This window comes from Crinia signifera, chromosome 3 (assembly GCF_055691185.1).
Source record: "Crinia signifera chromosome 3, ASM5569118v1, whole genome shotgun sequence".
In the NCBI taxonomy this organism is placed as follows: domain Eukaryota; kingdom Metazoa; phylum Chordata; class Amphibia; order Anura; family Myobatrachidae; genus Crinia; species Crinia signifera.
This window is the reverse complement of record NC_139219.1, coordinates 71,222,923-71,245,091: the sequence shown is the minus strand read 5'-3', so window position 1 is coordinate 71,245,091 and position 22,169 is coordinate 71,222,923. Positions and strand designations below refer to the sequence as shown.

Sequence of the window (22,169 nt, the reverse complement as noted above, 5' to 3'; positions counted from 1 at the left end):
AGGTCATTAGTTCGACAGTGTCTAGGTCGACAGTCAAAAGGTCGACATGGTTTTTTTGTTTTTTTTTAGCCAAATTTCAACACAGTCGACATGTACACAGTTTAAAGTGCACCACATCCACACGCAATGCTTTGGGCACAGAGCCTTGCTACGCTCGGCACACTATTTTATTCTCCCACCACGCCCTAGTGGATGGTAGGGCATGAAATACCACCTGAAAAAGGGGGGGGGGGGTAGCAGCGCTGGTTAGAGTAAATATAATTAAAATACCATAAAAACAGTGCAGATTGGACTGATTGTACAGTTTAAAAGAAATATAATTTATTAAATGGTGAGACCAAAATATGCTGGTAAAACACAAGGGGTAGGTCCTGGTGGATCAATAGCAGTGTGGGACTGTCCGTTCCTATTACGCCTGGAAATAAAGTCATAAAGTGCAAATGCAGTAAACGAAATTGGGTTACCGTCCACCTGTAGACACGTTATAGGGGTGTGATGTATCTCTCCCTGGGACTCAAGGCCCTGAGTTGGAATATGGGCCGAGTCACCGTCCAGAGTAGGGGAGACACCCAAGATGGAAACTCCCAAAGATGGTGTTGGGGTCTTTCAAGATGTAGTTTGGTGTCCACGGTTAGGTAAATCCCAAAATGGAGTCCACGGCTGGTCTGGAACAGTCCAATCAAAAAAGTGATGGGGGGGGGATTGAAGTACACCTGACACGTTTCGCCGTCTCAACGGCTTTATCAAAGGTGACATACTGGTGTGGCTGAGGGTTTTTTATACCAGACTTGACAGGAAATAGATTTGGTCACATGGTACACAGTATACACTTAATCAGTCCAATCTGTAATAAAATTTAATAAAGGTATGTGGAGGAGGCAGAAAGAGCATAAAATTAATTGTAAAATAACATTTTTTGTGGAAAAACACAATATAATACATGATGAAATAGAATAAAATGAAAATAAAAATCGGGGGAATTAATTATAGGTGCACTTGAGTCATGTGGCTCTAGGAAAGAGCCATCTTCTTATTAGTTGTATTGAGGTATCTGTTTTATCAATGTGTCCCCGTATTGGTTGGGCATATATAACAGGAAGAAGGGCAATGTTTGTAAGGGCGGAAGTAGTATGTCCGTCCGTTTAGTTATATGTTATGGAGCTGATAGGGCAGCGCCGGCCGTGTACGTGATGACGTTGTACCTCCGGCCGGCTACCTTCACAGTAGCTGTCTATTGTGCGTCTGATAAGAATAGAATAGATAAGAATAGACAGCTACTGTGAAGGGAGCCGGACGGAGGTACAACGTCATCACGTACACGGCCGGCGCTGCCCTATCAGCTCCATAACATATAACTAAACGGACGGACATACTACTTCCACCCTTACAAACATTACCCTTCTTCCTGTTATATATGCCCAACCAATACGGGGACACATTGATAAAACAGATACCTCAATACAACTAATAAGAAGATGGCTCTTTCCTAGAGCCACATGACTCAAGTGCACCTATAATTAATTCCCCCGATTTTTATTTTCATTTTATTCTATTTCATCATGTATTATATTGTGTTTTTCCACAAAAAATGTTATTTTACAATTAATTTTATGCTCTTTCTGCCTCCTCCACATACCTTTATTAAATTTTATTACAGATTGGACTGATTAAGTGTATACTGTGTACCATGTGACCAAATCTATTTCCTGTCAAGTCTGGTATAAAAAACCCTCAGCCACACCAGTATGTCACCTTTGATAAAGCCGTTGAGACGGCGAAACGCGTCAGTGGTACTTCAATCCCCCCCATCACTTTTTTGATTGGACTGTTCCAGACCAGCCGTGGACTCCATTTTGGGATTTACCTAACCGTGGACACCAAACTACATCTTGAAAGACCCCAACACCATCTTTGGGAGTTTCTATCTTGGGTGTCTCCCCTACTCTGGACGGTGACTCGGCCCATATTCCAACTCAGGGCCTTGAGTCCCAGGGAGAGATACATCACACCCCTATAACGTGTCTACAGGTGGACGGTAACCCAATTTTGTTTACTGCATTTGCACTTTATGACTTTATTTCCAGGCGTAATAGGAACGGACAGTCCCACACTGCTATTGATCCCCCAGGACCTACCCCTTGTGTTTTACCAGCATATTTTGGTCTCACCATTTAATAAATTATATTTCTTTTAAACTGTACAATCAGTCCAATCTGCACTGTTTTTATGGTATTTTAATTATATTTACTCTAACCAGCGCTGCTACCCCCCCCCCCCCTTTTTTCTTGCATAGTTCGGGCTTGACAACCCCGACACAAACCAGCAGCTGCTAGTGACTCAACACAAGTCACAGCGCCACCCACCCCGTACCCCTCCCTTGTGGAGAAGTACAACACTTTTTTCATGAAATACCACCTGTCGGCACATGTCAACTCAAAAAACAGTGAAAAACCCCAGGTCGACCTTTTGACTGTCGACCTAGACACTGTCGAACTAATGACCTGTCGAACTAATACCTTTCAACCTTTTCCCATGCTGACCTTTTCCCATGTCGACCTAGACTCAAGTCGAACTAGACTCATGTCGACCTAATGGTGTCAACCTAATGACTGTTGACCATCATGCTGTAGACCAAATGACCGCATCCCATTTTCAGTCATAGATGCACTGATCCAGCCTTGAAAATGAATCACGGGCAATAGAATTCCCCCCTAAATGTGTGATCTTACCTTCCACCTGGATGTAGATAGGATCTGAAACTATTTCTTCATCCTTGATTTTTAGTTTGCACTTATATGTTCCATTATCAGATCGCTGCACATCTATAATGCTTAAATAAAAAGATTACAATATTACAAAGAATTAATTGATTCAGGCCTTACAGAACTTCATTTATACAGAGATTGTCAAGCAGTAATAGTAAAAAGGGACATACAGATGGAGCGCCCCTCAGTGTTGCGGGTCCTGGTGATTCTATCACCAACCACCAGGGCCCACCATCAGACAAAAGGGGGTGCGTGTGCACAAGATGCTCGCGCGCCCCGCTCTGAGCCCACCACCGTCCTCCGCCACATTCCAGCCGCTCCCCCGTCGGTGCCCGCAGCCCCCTGGCCCTTCTCCCTGAAGCGGATTCGGGGAGGGATTCCGCTCCCCGCTGCCGAGTCCCTGTCAGATGGAGTACTTCTCAGTGCAGGGGATCTGGCGAGAGCTGGCGCTGAATGACAGGTGCTCCATCTGTAACTTCTAACCTGATGGCTCAATTGAGTAGGGGAGATTTTGGAATAAGAATTAATTATGTGCTTTAAAATCTACAGTTGCAATACTAAGTATGTGAACCCTTTGAAATTACCTGGATTTCTGCATAAGTTGGTCATAAAATGTGTTCTGATTTTCATCAACAATAGAGAAACACAGTCTGCTTAAACTAATACCACACAAACGATTATTATGTTCTCCTGTTTTTATTGAACACAGTGGCGTAGCTACGTTTTGGGCGCCCCCCTCGCCGTTAGGGGGGGGGCGCCCATACCCACCCCCCCCCCCGCCGCCCCGTCGCCCCGCCGCCTATGCTAACCCCCTCCCCCGCAGTCTTACCTATCGCGCTGGTCCCAGCGGCTCCGTCCGTTCATCTGCTGAGGACCACCACAAAATGGCCGCCCCAGTACAGCAGACAGTTTCAGAGAACTGTTTGCTATATGGGGGCGCCATTTTGTTGTGGTCCTCATCAGAAGAACGGAGCCGCCGGGACCAACAAGATACGTAAGTCTGCGGGGGATTGGGGGGGGGGGTAACTATAGCACCGCAGCCCCCGGCGCCCCCACATGCACAGCGCCCCCCCGCGGTGGTGGGGGCTGCGGTGCTATAGTTACGCCCCTGATTGAACACACCATGTAATCATTCACATTCAAATCTGATTTCCTGTATTTTTTTTCCTCACATTCTGTCTCTCACAGCTGAAGTGTACCTACAGTATGATGAAAATTACAGACCTCTCTCATCTTTTTTAAGTGTGTCAACTTGTACAATCGGTAGCTGTCCAAATACTTTTTTGCCCCACTGTACATAAACGAATAGTGTTTTGGCTAGACCAACGAATGCAAGGAGAAGGAATAAAACGTAATAATTTTTCCTGTTTATTATCCTATTAATCTATGATGTATCAAGATGCATTGCAAGTCTTGACATAGGGGGCTTATGTAAAAGTGATGTGTACCTTAGTACGGATGCACATCTTTTCACAATGCAGGTTTTTTACCGGCGTAGGGCAGACCTGAAATTAAATAAAACTATTGGGACAGGACAGTGGTGGAATGGGTGTGCAGAGGTAGGCAGTGTATATACAAAGTGTATATACAAAGTATAGAAAGAGTGTGGTGTGGGCATGCAGTCAACTAAAATGGCTGTCAACTGTCCAGGTTCTCTGGAGTGGTCTGACTTGCGGATGCTATAATCCTGCTTTAAGTTGTTGTTGTTGATGATAATGATAATAACTGCACCTGAATGGTAGCACACGTTTATGGAAACACAATGAAACTGTTGTAGCTGTGGAACATTACTTTATGATTATTAGTGCCGTGTATATATATTTTTACGGTTTCATTCCATTTGCAACAACACACTCACATTTTACAATGTGCCATAGTCATATTTATGAATGAATTGTGTTCTGGTGATTTGATTTTTAAGCACAGGCAAAGAGGATTGGTACAGACAGCAACCCTGCTTTTTATTTGTATCAACAATATATATATATATATTTATGAAGCTCACCTGCATAGCGATAACATAGTAGTCATTACATCAGGGATTTCGAAAGACTGGACAGAGATACGATCTAATGGAGAGATCGGTTTTCCATTCTTCCACCACGTTATCTGTTCTCCACTGTCCAAATTAGGAAGCTCAATAGAACAGTTGAACTTGACATCTTTGTGTTCCGAGAGAGCAATAATGCCTACCGTGGGATTAAATCTGATACTCTGGGAAGGTTGAGTTAATGGAATATCTGGAACCGGACTTGTTAGGTTCCAAAGATTGTGGTGAGCAAACACTTTTTCTCTAAACTGTGGTATTACAGAAGCTGAAGGTGTATACAGCCCCTCATTCTCTCCCAGTATATGGTTATCTGTCGGATGAAGAAAAAAAAAATATTATTAACAATAGATGTAGAATGTGACATAAATTTCATTGTATGTTACCGGTAACCCATATGACTAACTTACTTGGTGATAAAAAGAACATTATTAAGGAATTATTAAAGATAAATATTAGAATGGTTTACTTAAAAAAAAAAAATGTATATATGCTGTGTACATCCGGAAAGAGGGTGGCACTCGGAGACTTTGTACCAAGGTGAAATATTTGTTGTGGAATTATTAGCAGCAACGTTTTATTGCTTGCACACTTTCTCAAGCCACACACATTGCAGATAGAAAAGTTTTATAATTATGCAAATTCTACAATGTACTGCACACAATTTATATTGAACTAATAATCTAGAGTTATTTCTTGTTCTGCAGATACAAAGGGAAATATTATCCAATCAAAGCAACAACAAAAAAGGCCCAACTCAGAGGTGTCTGGAGATCCAGGCACAACTACATATTTGCAAAGTTCTGCTAATGTTGCTGCCGATGGAATTTGTACAGATATGTTGATGTTGCCGATTGGAATTTGTACAGATATGCCGATGTTTCAGATGGAATTTGTACAGATATGCCGATGTTTCAGATGGAATTTGTACAGATATACCAAGCGACTGCCTCTGGAATGCACTGCTTTGTATAAAAACTTGCACCACTGGACAAGATCCATCATGCCATTGGACATGATTGCATAGAATGCCCATCAGAACATGGCCATTGGTGCTACTGAGACTGCGAAACGCACTCACACATTTGCGTAGCCACCTCTCGCTATCTCCAAGGAATTACCAACAAAATTGCCTCTCTGTTTCCAAAGCCTTTCTGCAACCACTGACAGTAACCACCGGGGTGCAAACGCAGACGTCAAAACACTGAATGATTGTCACCACCATTGATTGTATTATACTATTGTACTATAGACTGTGAGCTTGCGAGCAGGGCCCTCCTACATCTATGTCGGTATGTTACTACCCAGTTTGTTTTATCGCTGTTGTTTCCAAATGTAAAACGCAACGGAAAAAGAAACTGTAAATAAATAAATAACGGACGCTGCATTCTTCTCTGAATCAGGTCCAATATTACTCAGCAGTTAAAAGAAAAGGTACAATGATTGCAGTAAGCTGGAAGCTGTTTAACATACAGTACCTGGGCTAACCATTACCTTACATATCGATAAAAGTGTCCCAACAGAAGAAGCACTTCCCTGAATGTGATGGAAGCTGTTCTTGAAATTTGTTGTAACTTTAAAATATCACGAGAGCACCGATCGTTCTTCTGTTGAAACCACTGGTCCTACAGTATATAGAATCAGTGGTGATTTCCCATTAGGCACATGAGGCGCATGCATAGGGTGACACTTGTTGGGGGAAGGCAACTGGCTGCTTCCTTCTATTGTCAATCCGAAATGTACCAAAAACTACACAAGCAGCGCTTCCTCTGTATGTCCTCTACGGCTGGAAGAGGAGATCCTATTATCCCTTGCGTCAATTTGACCACCCGCTGAATTGACTTCGGCTCCATAACCATACATTTCCCATACCAGACTGTGATACAACTTGTCCCAATGTTTTCGATCGCACAGCGATAAAAGTTTTGCAGTATAAGTAATGGTAATTGATGTCTTTTCAATATCCTCAGAAAGAAAAGGTGTTGCTGAGCATTCTTCACTAGACACTCAATATTTGTGGACCATGACAGGTCCTCAGAAATATAGGTACCCAATAATTTGAAACTGGGCACTCGCTCAACAATTGTCCCATTAACCTGCACTGGAGTGATCTGATTGAGTTTCTTTCTTCTGAAATCCGCAACAATCTCCATGGTCTTACTAGCATTAAGAAAGAGATTGTTGGCACTGCACCACCCAGCCAAGGGCAGCCGAGAGGGGGGGGGAGTGGGTACTAATTACCTGGGCCCAGGCTTGCTGGAGGGACCCCGCAGGGGCCCTGGTCCGACCCCTCCCTTCCCCCTCCGTCCCTCCCGGGTAGCAACAGCAGCACACACTTCTACAGCATGTGCTGTTCTGACAGCAGGCTCAGCATGAGTGTCTCACTGACAGCGTGAGAGGTCATGCTGAGCCTGCTGTTAGCACAGCACATGCTGTAGGTGTGTGCTGCTGCAGAGATTACAGTTTTTAGAGCTTTCTTTCACCCTCCTCTAAACATTTTGGGGGTGTGGCCACACCTCCCACACTTAGGCCACACCCCAAAAATTTTACCGGGGCCCGGCATTCCTCTCAGCTGCCCTGATCACCGTTGTATCATGTGCCACCTTGTGTGGAGTGTAAACGGGTAGGACATGCACAGACTGTCCCTGCAAACTGTCCTATTTCCTAAATATGTATACATAATTAAAATATATGAAATGTTATATTCATAGGTTTTTATTATTATAATACATAACCAAACAATGAAATCATAAAATTGGGCAGAAGGGGGGCCATTACTGTTGTGTCTCATTCCTAAATCCACCCGGTGCAGAATCAGACACAAGCAATTTACTGTGCAGGTTGTTCTCCCTAATTAAAAAAAAATATATATATATTTCAGATAAAAAGTGCCGAGGTGTGTGTGTAGCCAGTATACCACACCAAGCTATAGAAATAACAGTTCTTATTTTCTTTGGCAAGTTTCCCAGGTTTCTGCTTTATTACACAGGCTTCAGCAGGCTAATGGTGCGAATTACGGGTACAATGGCAAATATATTATCCATTGTTCCTCTAAACCTCTGTGATACACATAGGAAAGCAATAACAAGTTTGTATTTAATAATGAATCATTCGATATGTTGTTCCGAACACGACAGTGGAATGGCTCCTGATAACTTTCCTCTAACTGATTTATGTCTTATGATCTATGTCTTACATGTGTGGAGATGAGATACTAAGAACATAAGTTATCATTTGGATAGAAAGGATTTAGAACATCGTCATCATCATCAACAATGTTTATTGTAAGGTGCCAAAAAACAGCAGTGGACTGTCAAGAGCACATACAGACAACTTTCCTCTAACTGATTTATGTCTTATGATCTATGTCTTACATGTGTGGAGATGAGATACTAAGAACATAAGTTATCATTTGGATAGAAAGGATTTAGAACATCGTCATCATCATCAACAATGTTTATTGTAAGGTGCCAAAAAACAGCAGTGGACTGTCAAGAGCACATACAGACATAGGGCCTAATTCATACCTGTTTGCTATGCAGCCAATATACGCTGCATAGCGAGCAGGTAAACACCGCCCTGCCACACGCACCCGCCCAACGCTACATGAATCCCCGCACTATCATGTGTGTGGATGTGTGACGTCAGCCACCCACCCCAAGCAGGCATCGACACGCCTGTCTTCACAGGGGTACACATAGCATTTCTATGGGCATGCCCAGAAAACGCTGGGTGTTCTCCTGCTTATGCCCCATGCCCGCCCATCCTGGAGCGAACACCTCTGGGAATGTTAAACTCACAGAAGGCATTCGCTACGTATTTTGCACATGCACATATTCGTGCATGCACTAACCCCAAACATCTGCCAGGGGAGCAATTCGGCCTGCAGCGAGCAGGTCTGAATGACCCCATAATAAGTCCACATAAGGCTGAGGAGGAAGTCTAGACATTGGACAGAAGGTAGAGATTGTTCTGCCTGGTACAGTTTATAGTCTAAAGATAGAAGTTTGGAGAAGAGTCTGGTCATGCGGGGTAGGGATTTCTTTTGGAAGTGTGAGAGGCACGGGCAGTTTTGGACTGGGACATGAAGGGCCCAAAGGGAGAATGCAGTGGTAGGGGCCCATGCTTAGAGGCTGGGCTAACCAGTAGAGAGTGCATGGTCTGGGCCCTAAGATTTATACAACAGCAATGCACTGTAGTCTGGAATCTTATTCCTAGAGGAAGAGATGGGGCCCATCGGGTTTTTCCACTTTGTATCAGCCCACTCCAACCATGAGCACAGGAGAAGCTTAGGGCGGAGATTAGATGAAAAATTGTCAGTCTATGTTGTGTAAAGGCCAAATGTGTGAAGGGGAAAAGATGTGAGGTGATTCAAGATGAAAGCTAAATCTAACTCTAGAGGTAATAGTGTGCCAGAGCAGGACATGGCAGAGTGGTACTTCAGTGTATGTGGAGCAATGAGAGAAGACAGTCATTATCATTATCCTTTTAAGACCAGGGGAATGACAAGGCCAGATACCAGGAGGTTGGAGCAGTAAGAGGAAGAGACAATGTATTTGAGTTGTAATGACATAACACATGAGAAGGGGCACATTCCAGCAATAATTGGTGGCAGGCAGGGTGTTTGGACATTTTAAATTGGTATTGCCCAATAATGCGTTGATATCAAAGCATTGTGAGGCAACAATAATCCCACAGTATTGCCCAATCAGACGCCAAGTTGCACCACAGACTTACTGTGCAGGACAGTTCAAGTATTTTCTTTCAGCTTTCTTATATGTGTACATAGACTGAGATTGGTGAATGTTAGCATTTTATATAGCAATTTGTAGATTATGTCTAGTGCCACCTTACAGATGGACTACAGTATATTTGACTTGGTCACAGATAATGTATGGCTAAGTTAGAAATGTATTTAGATTTCATTTGGAAGCCTCTACTCTAAAGATACTGTATAAAACACTGGTGTTAAAATCACTCCTGTTATGAAGAAAGCTCTTGTACAGGAATCCCTTATCAGCGACTGTTCATGAGAAATGAAAAAGAAAAACATATGCAGGGCAAAGGTAAGGTGTCTGCTTCCTTCTGAGCCTCAGGATCCCCCGTCATTATGAACAATAATGTAGGACCAGATAACTGAATTTACAGGACGTGTTTAGCACTCGATGCAGTACATGGAAAGAAGTTGACATACTGTATTACATGATATATTTTTATGTCACAGACTAAGGGCGGGATTCTCTGTCGCTTACCGCCGCGGCCAGGGTCCAGTCTCCTCCACGATGTGTGCTCCGGATATTCTCTATCAGTCGTCGGCGTCTCGACGCGTCCTGCACTTACGCATTCTTGTTTTTTTCTCTATGCGCGCGCCTCCCCATAAGTTAACATTGGGGAGTCGCGCTGTGCATATTCTGTATGCCCCGCTGCGATACTTACTGCGGGTGTTTTATTCCCCACAAAGGTATGTCGAAGAGGTATTCAATATATGTTGTTTATTGTCCTGGCATATGTGTTAGGTCTTTTAAATGTATGTCACAGTTATTTCATTGTTTTAATAAAGCATTATTTAATTCTTTATTGTTGTTTTGGTAATTTACTTGCATGTTTGGTCAAGAGGTCTGTGGGAGAATTAGGTAAACATTTCAACCAGCACCGTATGGTGACCCATATCACCCTATGGTGACCCATTTCACAATAATAGGACGCCATAAACAGTAAACTTCCGAGGGAAAAACCTGCCTGGACACAAATCTGTAAGACGCGCGCTTCTAGCTGCGCAGCGTCCGGAAGCAGGAATTTGCCAGTGCGCATGTCCGCTATGCACACAGCGGACGCATGCGCACTGGACACAAAAGGCCGGTGATCGCACACGGGTCAGTTACCGCAAACAGATTGCGGTAACTGAATTAATACAGAATATGGCGAAGAGAGGAGCATTAACGGCGCGAAGAAGTGACGGTCAGCTAGCGGTAAATACACAGATTCGCCGCGAGTGTACGAGAATCCCGCCCTAAAGCCCCATACACACAAACGGTTGTTTACAATATCACCAACATATCCATATTGTTAATGATGCGCACTCCCACCAGTGCCGTCTTTCCAATTGGGCCACCCCAATGGGGAAGAAGGTGCTGCCCCGGGGAGCTGCGGCGGTGGGCAGTAGGAAGCTGGAAGCTTCTAGCGTTGCGCTATTTGCCCATTGGCGGGCAGGAAGCGGATTGTGAAAAGACTGGCTGAATTCTCTCAGCCAATAAGCATCCAGACAGATTTTTCAAAATCAGCAGTGCTTCCCACCACTCCACCCGGCAAATAGCAATACTGTCACGCTGCCTGGACACCGCTTCCCAGACCCCGCTGCACATAGGTATGTGGAGGGAAGGGGCCCGCGCTAATGTTCTTCCCAGGGGCCCCCGCCAATGTTAAAATGGTCCTGACTGCCACGTGTTGTTAACAACCTCCTCCCTCATCCAAACATGTCCGGATGAGAAAGTCCTCATTAATGACAGTCATGCTGCAGCCGCAGAATGACCATCGCTCCCCCCGCCATCGCTCCCTGATACCCTCAGCATCGGCAGGTGTGTATGCACTTGTCCACACCGGGTTAAAGTCGACATGGGTCAATGTCAACAGGGATCTAGGTCGACATGGGTCTAGGTCGACATGACATTATGTCGACACAAGCATTAGGTCAACATGGGCTAGGTCGACAGTCAAAAGTTTGACATTGGGGTTTTCTCTGTTTTTTTACCTGAATGTCGACACAGTCGACATGGACACAGTTTGAAGTGCACCGCATCCCCTCATATCGCTCGCAATGCTTTGGGCACACTATTTTATTCTCCCACCAGGCCCTAGTGGATGGTAGAGCATGAAATACCAACTGTTGGCACATGTCGGCTCAAAAAAAAACAGTGAAAAACCCCATGTCGACCTTTTGACTGTCGACCTAGCCCATGTCGACCTAATGCATGTGTCGATCTAATGTCATGCCAACCTAGATTCATGTCGACCTTAAACCATGTGGACCTTGCTGCTTGTCGACCTAGTGGTGTCGACCCAATGCTTGTCGACCTAGTTGTTGTAGACCTAATGACCGTATCCCGATCCAGAGTCCATGCCCTCACCTGTGGCCACCAGTGCCTTCCAGCTTTGCAAAAATAATTTTGATGAAGTTTTTGCAGAGAAAACAAAGGAATACAGGTCGAAGGGTGTGGTATCGTACATCAAATCTACAAGGTTGACACTGGAAAAAGGTTGACTCCACATGGTTTTCACTTTTTCTTGGTGCCAATGCCGATACCTGAGCAGATGGACCCCCAATTTGCCGCTTCGATCGCCATGCTTCAGGCAAGGTGACTCCCGCCTCTTTTGTTGCTCTATGCACTCCTTCCAATTCGCAATCACAATTCACATGGATGGTGAATTATGAAAGAGGAAAAATGAGGGGCGGCAGATTGTTGGTGGCAGCCGTGTGCTCTAGGTTTGTTTGTTGTAGTTTGTAACACTTTTTTAAAATGCCTGCTCATATGTTATTACACACAGGGTTTTAGTACTATATGTATTGTTATGACCCAGTGTTCAGTGCTCTCTTGAATAAATGTATGTATATTATAATAAGATGAAGCAGTGTCAGCAGGCCAGAGACAACATTTATTGTAGGCAACAGGTGCTATGGATTTACCTAATCACCTAGTAGTGGGAAACTAAAGTAAATGGAGTCTTATGTTTTGCCAAATGAAATATAAAATGTTCCAAAAACTTACACCAAGAAAAAATATGTCAACATTATATCATGAAACAAATCAAATCTTACACCTCGTTATCTCACCTCATGGGCCAGATTCTCTAAGCTTCAAAAGTGATAAAACGGAGCGTGATAAACAGCCAGCCAATCAGCTCCTACCTGCCATGTCACAGACTGTGTTTGAAAAATTGTTAGACAGGAGCTGGTTGGCTGGCTGTTTATCACTCTCCATTTTATCACTTTTGAAGCTTAGAGAATCTGGCCCTTAGTTTGAAAAATAGTTTCTGTTAAGAACTATGCTGTCCTTTTTGGCTGAGGTATAAAGACAGCTGTTATACTGGGGCAGATGTATGAAAAATCGTTATGGGGAGAAGGGGTATCAGCACATGTTATGTGCACTGATGCCGCTTCTCCCCCATGTATGATGGAGCCATCATGCGGTAAAGGACCCCTGTCCATATCGTCGCTGCTATGTAAATGATAGCAGGCTGAATGTATGAACGGTCAGCATCGCTAACGGTTCCGCATGATGTCGCTTTTGGCTTCGCCAGCAGCAGGCTGGCGAAGCCCTATCTAAACAGCAGGGACAGCGCTGTCCCTGCTGTTAGTTCTGAGCTGCGCTGGGGATCTCGCGTGAGCAGCGAGATCCCGCACACATGCCCAGTCCAGCCGGCCGGGGGACAGGAGACAGCGCATCAGTGTAAACCAGGCATGTCCAAGGTTGGCCCTCCAGATGTTGTGAAACTACACATCCCAGCATGCTTTGCAATAGTTTTAGCATTCTCTAATAGCAAAACTGTGTCAAAGCATGCTGGGGATTTCACAACATTTGGAGGGCCAACGTTGGACATGCCTGGTGTAAACTGATGCGCTATCTCCAGGAGGGGACATCGCCGGAGGGGTGAGTTAGCGCTCTCCCGCTTTGGCAGACAAGATGTTAATACATCTTGTTGATGTCCCTTCCTACTTCGCCTTGCTAATGAGGCGAAGCAGGAAGTATTATAGCAGCGCGATGAGCGCCGCGATGAGCGCCGCTATAATACATCTGCCCCACTGTTACATGTGGTACAACACCAATTGACAATCAAGGGCAGACTGGCACACAAGTTGGAAATAATAAAATAATATGAATCACATGTATACTCTGCTACTGTGTATGTATATGTTAGTGTGTATAAGTATTATATATGATATATAGGTTTTATATATAAATGTGTGTGTTTAATAAATGCACATAGATAAATAGATACATAAACCCAATACTCCTCTGGAAAATCCTACTTTTGCCCCTACATATACAATATACTCACACCACTGCTTTTGAATGTTGTTATACCCCATTTAACCTTACATATGGGCTCCCTGAGTAAGTTGTGATTGTTGAGTAAGCCTGCAGTATAATTATGTCAAAGTTCAAATCAAGCAATTCCTGCTATGACTGTCAGCGCCTGTCATAAAGATTATATTGGGAAACATATTTAGTGGTCACTGTTTTACCACAGCTACTGCTTCCCACCAGAATAATGTATTTGAGACTGTATTATTGGGGTTATCCAGACCGGATCACCTGAGCCCTGCGATCAGGTAACTGCTGCCAGTGTAAAACCCCACCCTGCGCAACCCTGGTTTTTTTTCTGTGCAAGATTTCTAATGGTTTTCTAAAAATATGGCGATTAGCTTCCCTTCAAAGACCTGGGAACCCCCTATATTTTCCCTGATACTTCCAGAAAATGTCCGGATACCTCCCCCAAACACCATGTTCAATAAACTTGCATACACACTTGCCGATGACAGCTTCAAGGTGAGCGATGGTGGGGAGGGGGGCAGCTGCAGCATGTCCATTGTTAACATTGTCATCCGGACAGGCAGGAGGAGGGAGAGGGTCATTAACGACCTGCAGGGGCGCACATTAATGACATCAAGCATACACACTAGAAGATAAAGTAAAAGATATCTTTCAGAAAGGGCTTTCATTTTATCTTCTAGTATGTGTGGGGCTTTTCCCTCTGAGAGCTGAAATAATTTTATTCATAATATTGCTACATTTACTTAATACCAAATAGTAAATAAAATACCATGCACTTTATATATAAAGACGGTAAGGATCATATTACTGGCCTCTGTATTCTTTTTTATTGTTTTGTTTATTATTATCCTGTTGGAGGACATAAAACCTGTGATTGATACAGAGATTCTGATACTGGGCAGTATTACATTTATTATTTATTTATTAAAAGTTTCTTATATAGCGCACACATATTCCGCAGCGCTTTACAGTGTATAGTTGAACATTCACATCAGTCCCTGCCCCATTAAAGCTTACAATCTATATTCCCTACCACACACACATACAGATATTTTAGGGTTTATTTTGTGGGAAGTCGATTTACCTACCAGTATATTTTTTGATTGTGGGAGGAAACCGGAGTACCCGGAGGAAACCCACGCAAGTACGGGGATAATATATAAACTCCGCACAGTTAGAGCTATGGTGGGAATCGAACCCATGACCTCAGTGCTGTGAGGCAGTAATGCTAACCATTACCCCATCCGTGATGCCCACTACAAATAGTAATGCCTCCATTGTCTGGAGATTACATTGTACCACGTACAGATTTAAGGTACCCCATGCTAGATACAGCAAAGCAGCCCCATAACCCAGCCTGCTCCATGTTTTAAAGTATCTAATTTAATCTCCCAGAAAGCATCAGATGGTGCAAACAAACACTAACATATCTTGACGCTGGAGTTGCATCTCTTTTCCTTGACTCTTTTCCTACCATTCTCACTATCCTTCTGTCTAATCTGGGTTCTATTTCCTCTTGGGACTGTGTACAGAGAGGTTGGCTACAGTCCATGGGCTTTAAAATTCTTAATAATATTTATTACTGTAATCACAGGAACTTATAGGTCCTCCTGATTCAGAGCCTTCATCACAGCGCCTAGTGAGTCACAGGTTACTCGGCTGCTGTACACACAGGGGGTGGGGGGGAAATCATTCGATAATGGAGTGGCTGCGAATAGATTTTGCACGGCTATAATGGCATTCGCAACTGTGCACAGGGGCGGGATTCAACTCTGTGGGGGAAGCGGTTATCTGATCGCTCGGCTCTAAACATTCGCAACCCAGCGACCAGGTCTGAACCAGGCCCATAGTCTTTACCTTTAACTTGCTTGTACATATATTTTTTCTGATCTACTCAGACAAGTCTTTGCTTTATGTTTAATGTGGTGTAAACAATGATACCAAACAACAGAGTGACTATTTTTCTACATTTAAATGGACTGAATGACCAATCAGAAGACTGTGATGCTAACTCATGAAAGCAATTCCTTTTAATATTACTATAATGCAATTATTTAACATCTGTCAAGGTCATTTTACACTTTTTTTTTCATTCTTATATGGCATAATAATGGCATCCAGATATACCTAAGACTAGAGTTTTTAATTTAATCAGTTTTCAGGAGGAATAAAGGCTTCAATGAGGATAACAACACATTTGTACATATCTGTATAAATTCCGGTATAGGACAAGGCAAAGGTGTTGGCATTTTGATTTTTAGGTTGAGGATAGTCATTTTTTCTTTTAAATATCTCTACATATCGAGTAATAGACAAGACCCCTTAAAAATATATGTGTGTGTGTGTGTGTGTGTGTGTGTGTGTGTGTGCGCGCGCGTGTGTGTGTGTGTGTGTGTGTGTGGCTGAACCATCCAGGAAGGAGCAGCCAGGTAGCCACAAATGAGGATGTGACAACCTGGCCGCTAGATGGGCTATCCCTAGCATCACCACTGCCCCACTTTGGTAAGCTATGATTATGCAATTCAGCACATATTGCATCAACAACCCTCTGCACTGGGTCCCATAATTAAGAAAAAAAATCTGGGGTGTCTCTCCACCTGTTCTCAGCCATCCAGCAATTAGCAGCTTACAGCCAGTAACTGTTTGGCTGCAGGCCGGTAGAGAATGTTTCCCAGCAGCTCCGATTTTATGGCATTCACAACCAAAACAGCCGGGCAGCCAATCTCTACTAACTTCACAGGAAACTCCAGAGGCACCAGCAAACCCCTGCTCAAAGGCCCCTAGAATTGTGGGGCCCTGGGGCAGCTGCCCAGTAGGCCCATGCATTAAGATGGCCCTATCTCTATTTTTTTTTACCAATTTCATTAATTTTGACCCTTCTGAATGATATTGATCAAAATATCTTTCAGTGTGTATGCGACGAACGACGAATGATGATGAGCATACCCACCAGTTGTTCATCAAGGTTGTTCGTCAACTGTGCATGCAGCTCAATTTGGATATCTTTCCTCTTTCATCAACATCTTTCATCAACATCTTTCGTCCAGGACACTGGGTTCAAGGGAAATTGGTCATCAGTGTCTTGACCAATATCGTTCAGACCAATTTTGTTTAAAGACATTAATAACCAATTTCCCTTGAACCCAGTGTCCTGGAGGAAAGTTGTTAACAAAAGACAAAAGATGAACGATCTAGCTACAGTTTGTAGGCTTTTTTTGAAAACTATCCAAATTATGCTGCATGAACAGTTGACGAACAACCTTGATGAACAACTGGCAGGTATGCGCATCATCATTCCTCGCATAAACACTGAAAGATATTTGTCCAATATCGTTCAGAAGGGCCAAAATGAACAAACCTGATCAAAAAAATTGTACAGTGTGTATACACCTTAAGAACCAATGCCAGCCCCCAACTAAATCAAGTACAAAGCCATTAAAAAGGCCAGGAACACAGTGAAGAACAAAAAAGCAATATTTGAACAATTAATTTAATGCTGCTCAAATTTTCTCTGACATTAAAATAGGGCAACATTTTGCCAATTCATTTAAAATGGTACATACAGAGCTGTATATTGCTAGTGTTAAAGACCATTGCTCCTTAGTGCAGTAACTGTGCTGCTTTTATAATAATTAGCATGACAATCAAACATACATTTTTCTAAAAAGAGAAACTTTGTCTGGCAACAATATTTAAAAAACAAACAAACCTTATTAAAACTGGAGAATTCTATCAATGTACATTTGAAATGTAAGGGGTGTACATGGAGCGATGATATCTGTGCTTTTAGTACTAGATTGCATAGCATCTAGTACAAAAAGCATACAATGTGCTACAGCACTGCTTTCTGTACTAGATACAATGCAATCTAGTACTAAAGGCACGGGCAGCACATACTTCATGTGCTGTGCAATGGGGGTGCCCACAAAAGCGTGCATTGCAACGCACAGCACCAATGTACCATGTAAGGGCACCTTAAGAACAATATACTTTTTACTAACTATATTCTCTCTACTGATTGGAGAATATTTAAACAGAACTAAAGATATTATACACACTGTTGTTATCATAGTAGCCAGTTGTGGCTCTTTAGCACCCCCAATATATGAACTACTTCAGCCGCTAGCAATATCTGGGGAAGCATCCTTAATCATTTAAATCAAAGATGGCCAAACCGGTCCTCAAAATTTACCAACAGTCCATGTTTTTAAATCACCTAGCTGGTGCACAGCTGTAGTCATTACTGACTGACACATTTTAAAACCTGCTGCATTCATTCCTTTCCTACTATAGATCCACAGGTTGTCTGAAAAACAATGTTGGCTTCCGTGCTCTACATAATCAATTATTGCCACTGGTTGAGAGGTGGAGGCATTCTGACTGTTCACTTGGCACCTTATGCACACAGATATTTCCCTATAGCGTGTCTCCTCTCTGTCTATTACCCAATATTGTTTTACTACTGTTTTGCTTCCAATTGTAAAGCACCAAGGAATATGCTGCCCCTATATAAGCAAATGTCAATAATACTTTAGGGGGAATTCATTTGTGAGCACAGGGTGCGAATTGCTGTTGCTGCGTTTAAGAACTTGAAACTGCAGCCGGACTCACACTGCCCGCCTGGCCGATTCACACTCTGATTCGCTCACTACCCTATGGATACCGACCAAAAGTTGTAAGTGAGATCCCACTGCTGCACATTCAGCCGGGCGAATCCATTCACCCTCGTTAGAATAATATTATGGCTGAACATCATCAATGATTGAATAACCCCCTCAATTGGAAAAGCAAAACACTGCTACCACAGCCTCAGAGCACCTTTATTTCTACAGCTGATGTATACTTAATAACAGTGGCGTAAGTTCATTCCAGTTGCCCGGAGGCAAGATATATATTGGTGCCCCCTCCCCCCCCACATACAACCCTATATAACCTTATATAAAATATATATTTCTGTTCAGATAGATAGATATAGATAGATAACACATATATATTTCAGAACTCAGCCACAGAAGCAATATCGTTGGCTTTTAAATAACTGATTTAAACTTCCAGGGGGAGGAGAGGTGCCCCCTTGGGAGCAGGAGCCCGGCGGCAGATGACTCCATTGCCTCCCAGAGTTCTGCCTCTGCTTAATAATGCAAACCGCAGTGAGAAGCTCTTATCCTATATAACACTCACATATTGTACCCATTTCACTGCACTTACATCAGTGCTCCCAATCTGAAACTGATACCTATCTCAGCTAGGCCAATCACAGCATCTGACTACAGGACGGCTTGTGGCTACTACTAGTAACATCTGAAACACATCTGGAATAAATATCCTGTCTTAAATAGTAAGCTATGCAACATGTAGCCCTACAAGAGTTGTGGGACTTCACGATGAGCTGTGCACAAGATCATCGCAGGTACCACAAGCTGGAACTTGTAGTTTGATGAACCAGGCACAGTTTTCCAACCTCTTATAAAGCAAGTGCGCAATTAACAGACTTACCTCTTCCAAATAACAAGGGGTGCACCAGCAGGATAAAAACATGCCTCCATAGTTCTGCCTGCATCTCTTCCATAGACCGAGGGGACACCAGCACCCAGTCCAGGAGACGGTGTTACACAACTCAGATGGGTACTACAACATCACAGCCGAATCACAACTTACACACACAGACCAATACACACAGAGATCAGCACCACAATGAGTACGTACTAACAACACAACAACTAATACGCCAGCCCCAACATTGACACTGTAACAAAATGATATTACTACGAAGCAAATAAGATTACTTTGCAGAACAGTAGTTATTGCATGCCAATATCTGACTACATGCAGATGCTAACAACCCTACAAGACAACAACAGCACAGAAAAGTGACTGTGTATAAACACTAGCTGCAGAATAACACTACACCTGAAGCAGGTGACCAGGACAGACAGAACTAGTGCCGGTTAGTTACAATGGTACAGGTTACACTGTCACACCACACCACACCACACCACACACTGCATACTGTAACTCCTGCAGACAAATCCCACAGCCAGCTGCGCTGCAGGATATCAGCATGCTGATTGCAGAAGGCAGTCTCTGCTTTCCATATTATCCCAGTGACTGGGTCCAGACAATGACACAGGTCCAGTCTGCACTGCTGCTGTGTACACTGCAGAGCCTGCTGTGACGTGCCCACTGCAGCCTCCTCACTAGTGCCTGTGAAGGCTCCTGCACACCAACTCCAGCAGTGGCAGAGGTGGAGTTTGCAGATGGGGGAGGGCTGAGGAACTGGGCACTTTTTTCTTTTTTGTTTTATTCTGTTTATTTTCTTTTCTACAGGCACTGGTGTTTGAGGATTCCAGTCTTGGCTTTGCCCCAGTGTTTCCTGACGTGTACGCTCTCATATAATAATAGCCCTCTATTTTAGATCTGCACTGCAAAAATTGTAATTCACTTTTACGTGACTTAAAGCCCAGCACTTTGCTGAGTGACTGCATTCTTCTCCCTCCTCCTGGAAGCAATGTCACAAACCCCCTCTCTTTTGGAACCAGCTAGTTTGAAGTTGGAATGCAACAGGAAAACTCTCACTTTTTGTCTTTCTCAAATCACTTATGAAAACATCAAGCATAAAAGTAAAAAAATATATATATATAGATCACTATATGCCACACATTCAGTTTAGCATTAAATCGAATATTTTTCATATTCTATAAAAAAAAAAAAAAAGCTTTGCTAAAATAATAAAACAGAGAGAGATAAAGTATTATGTTAAAAGGTCGACGCAAGCATTAGGTTGACAATGGGACGGATCGAAAACCAAAAGGTCGAAATTAGGTTTTCACTTTCCCGAATGTCAACATGGTCGACATGAACACACTACGCTCGGCACACTATTCTATTCTCTCTCTAGCAGATTGTAGGGCATGAAATACCAACTGCTGGCACATGTCGGCTCCAAAAAGGTGAAAAACTCAAGTTGACTTTTTAACTGTCAATCCTCCCGTTGTCGGCTTAATGCTTTTGTCGACCTTTTGACACTGTCGACCTTAGCCATGTCGACCTTTTTTCATGTGTCAACCTAAGCCCTGACCACCTTCAGTGGTCGACTCAATGCATGTCGACATTAATAGTGTCGACCTAACGACCATATTCCCACAGATATATGATTTTCAGCTATGGGATAAACAATTCAATCACTAATCTTTCTTTTTATAACTTTTCATTTGTATGTTCATTTGGAACATTTAATTAACATATTAACAATAAAAGATGTTTCCTGCACATGTTCTCATTTGTACATGTTATAAAGGATCATTGTTTTACACGCATCTGGCACTGATAATAATTAAAGAATGGGGTCAGAGAGTGTGAGAGGAGAGAGGTGTGTGGCTTGGGAATTATATTGGAGATGAGGGGGGTTGGGGTGTGGGTTCTGGTCAGTTTATTTAGGACTTTGAGATTTTAAACCTCTATACATGGAATTAATATGTAACTTCGACTAGCCATTTGTATCACCTTTTGTCACATACACACAGGAAATTGTTGTTATTATTATTACTACTACTACTACTACTACTACTACTAATAATAATAATAATAATAATAATAATTTTATATACAGGTTGACAATGGGCGGTATTCAATGAGGCTGATTCGCCATGTTTTTATGGCGAATTTGTGCTGTTTGGCGAATTTCTGACTAAAACGGTGAATCACCCTATTCAATGACCACATGGCGAATACATTTGAAGGTTTTTTTCGCCATGATTCACCGAGTAGCAATCGCTATCTTTTTATGGAGAAGTGGAATGTGAACTTTTAAAAAAAAGTGTTTTGTTTTTTTACATTTGGTGTCAAAAAATCAGGAATTTTATTCTGAGGAGGGGCATGCTATTTTTATTCATGTGCTGTAAGCACATGAATATATATTTAATTAAAAAAAAATATATATATATATTTTTTTTTTTTACACAGCAGACAGCAGGGGGCGCCGGAGCCGAGCCGCTCATTACATATTCATATATTCACTGCACCCGATCGTTACGATCGGGTATAGTGAATATACGGTCCCCTGCTGGCACCCCCGGGGGGCAGCCTGTGCTGCCTGGCACCCGGGGAGCCCACCTCCCCCCCACAAACGTTCTGGGGCAGGCAGAGAGACTTCCATCTCTCTGCCTGCCACCGTCCTCAGGCTCCCTGCGGCATTCGCCACAGGAGCTCATATTCGCCAGTCAGGGGCAGCGAGCCCCTGACACGTTGAATACCGGAGCCCGCCGGCTCCGGAACGTGGCGAATGTGCAGCGAATCCTAAAAAGGATT

At 43.1% G+C, this 22,169-nt stretch overlaps 1 protein-coding gene across 1 annotated transcript in view; it reads right to left on the bottom strand.

The window, feature by feature from the left end:
• The window catches only part of MERTK (MER proto-oncogene, tyrosine kinase), a 109,658-nt gene extending 89,582 nt beyond the window's left edge, over positions 1–20,076 (bottom strand). The window contains exons 1-3 of the mRNA XM_083175981.1: positions 19,359–20,076; positions 4,771–5,125; positions 2,730–2,830 (exon numbers count right to left, since the gene is read on the bottom strand). Of these exons, the coding sequence (XP_083032107.1) occupies positions 2,730–2,830; positions 4,771–5,125; positions 19,359–19,431 (529 nt within the window). The 5' untranslated portion in view covers positions 19,432–20,076. The remainder of the gene's footprint in view (positions 1–2,729; positions 2,831–4,770; positions 5,126–19,358) is intronic.
• Between the last annotated feature and the right edge of the window lie 2,093 nt (positions 20,077–22,169).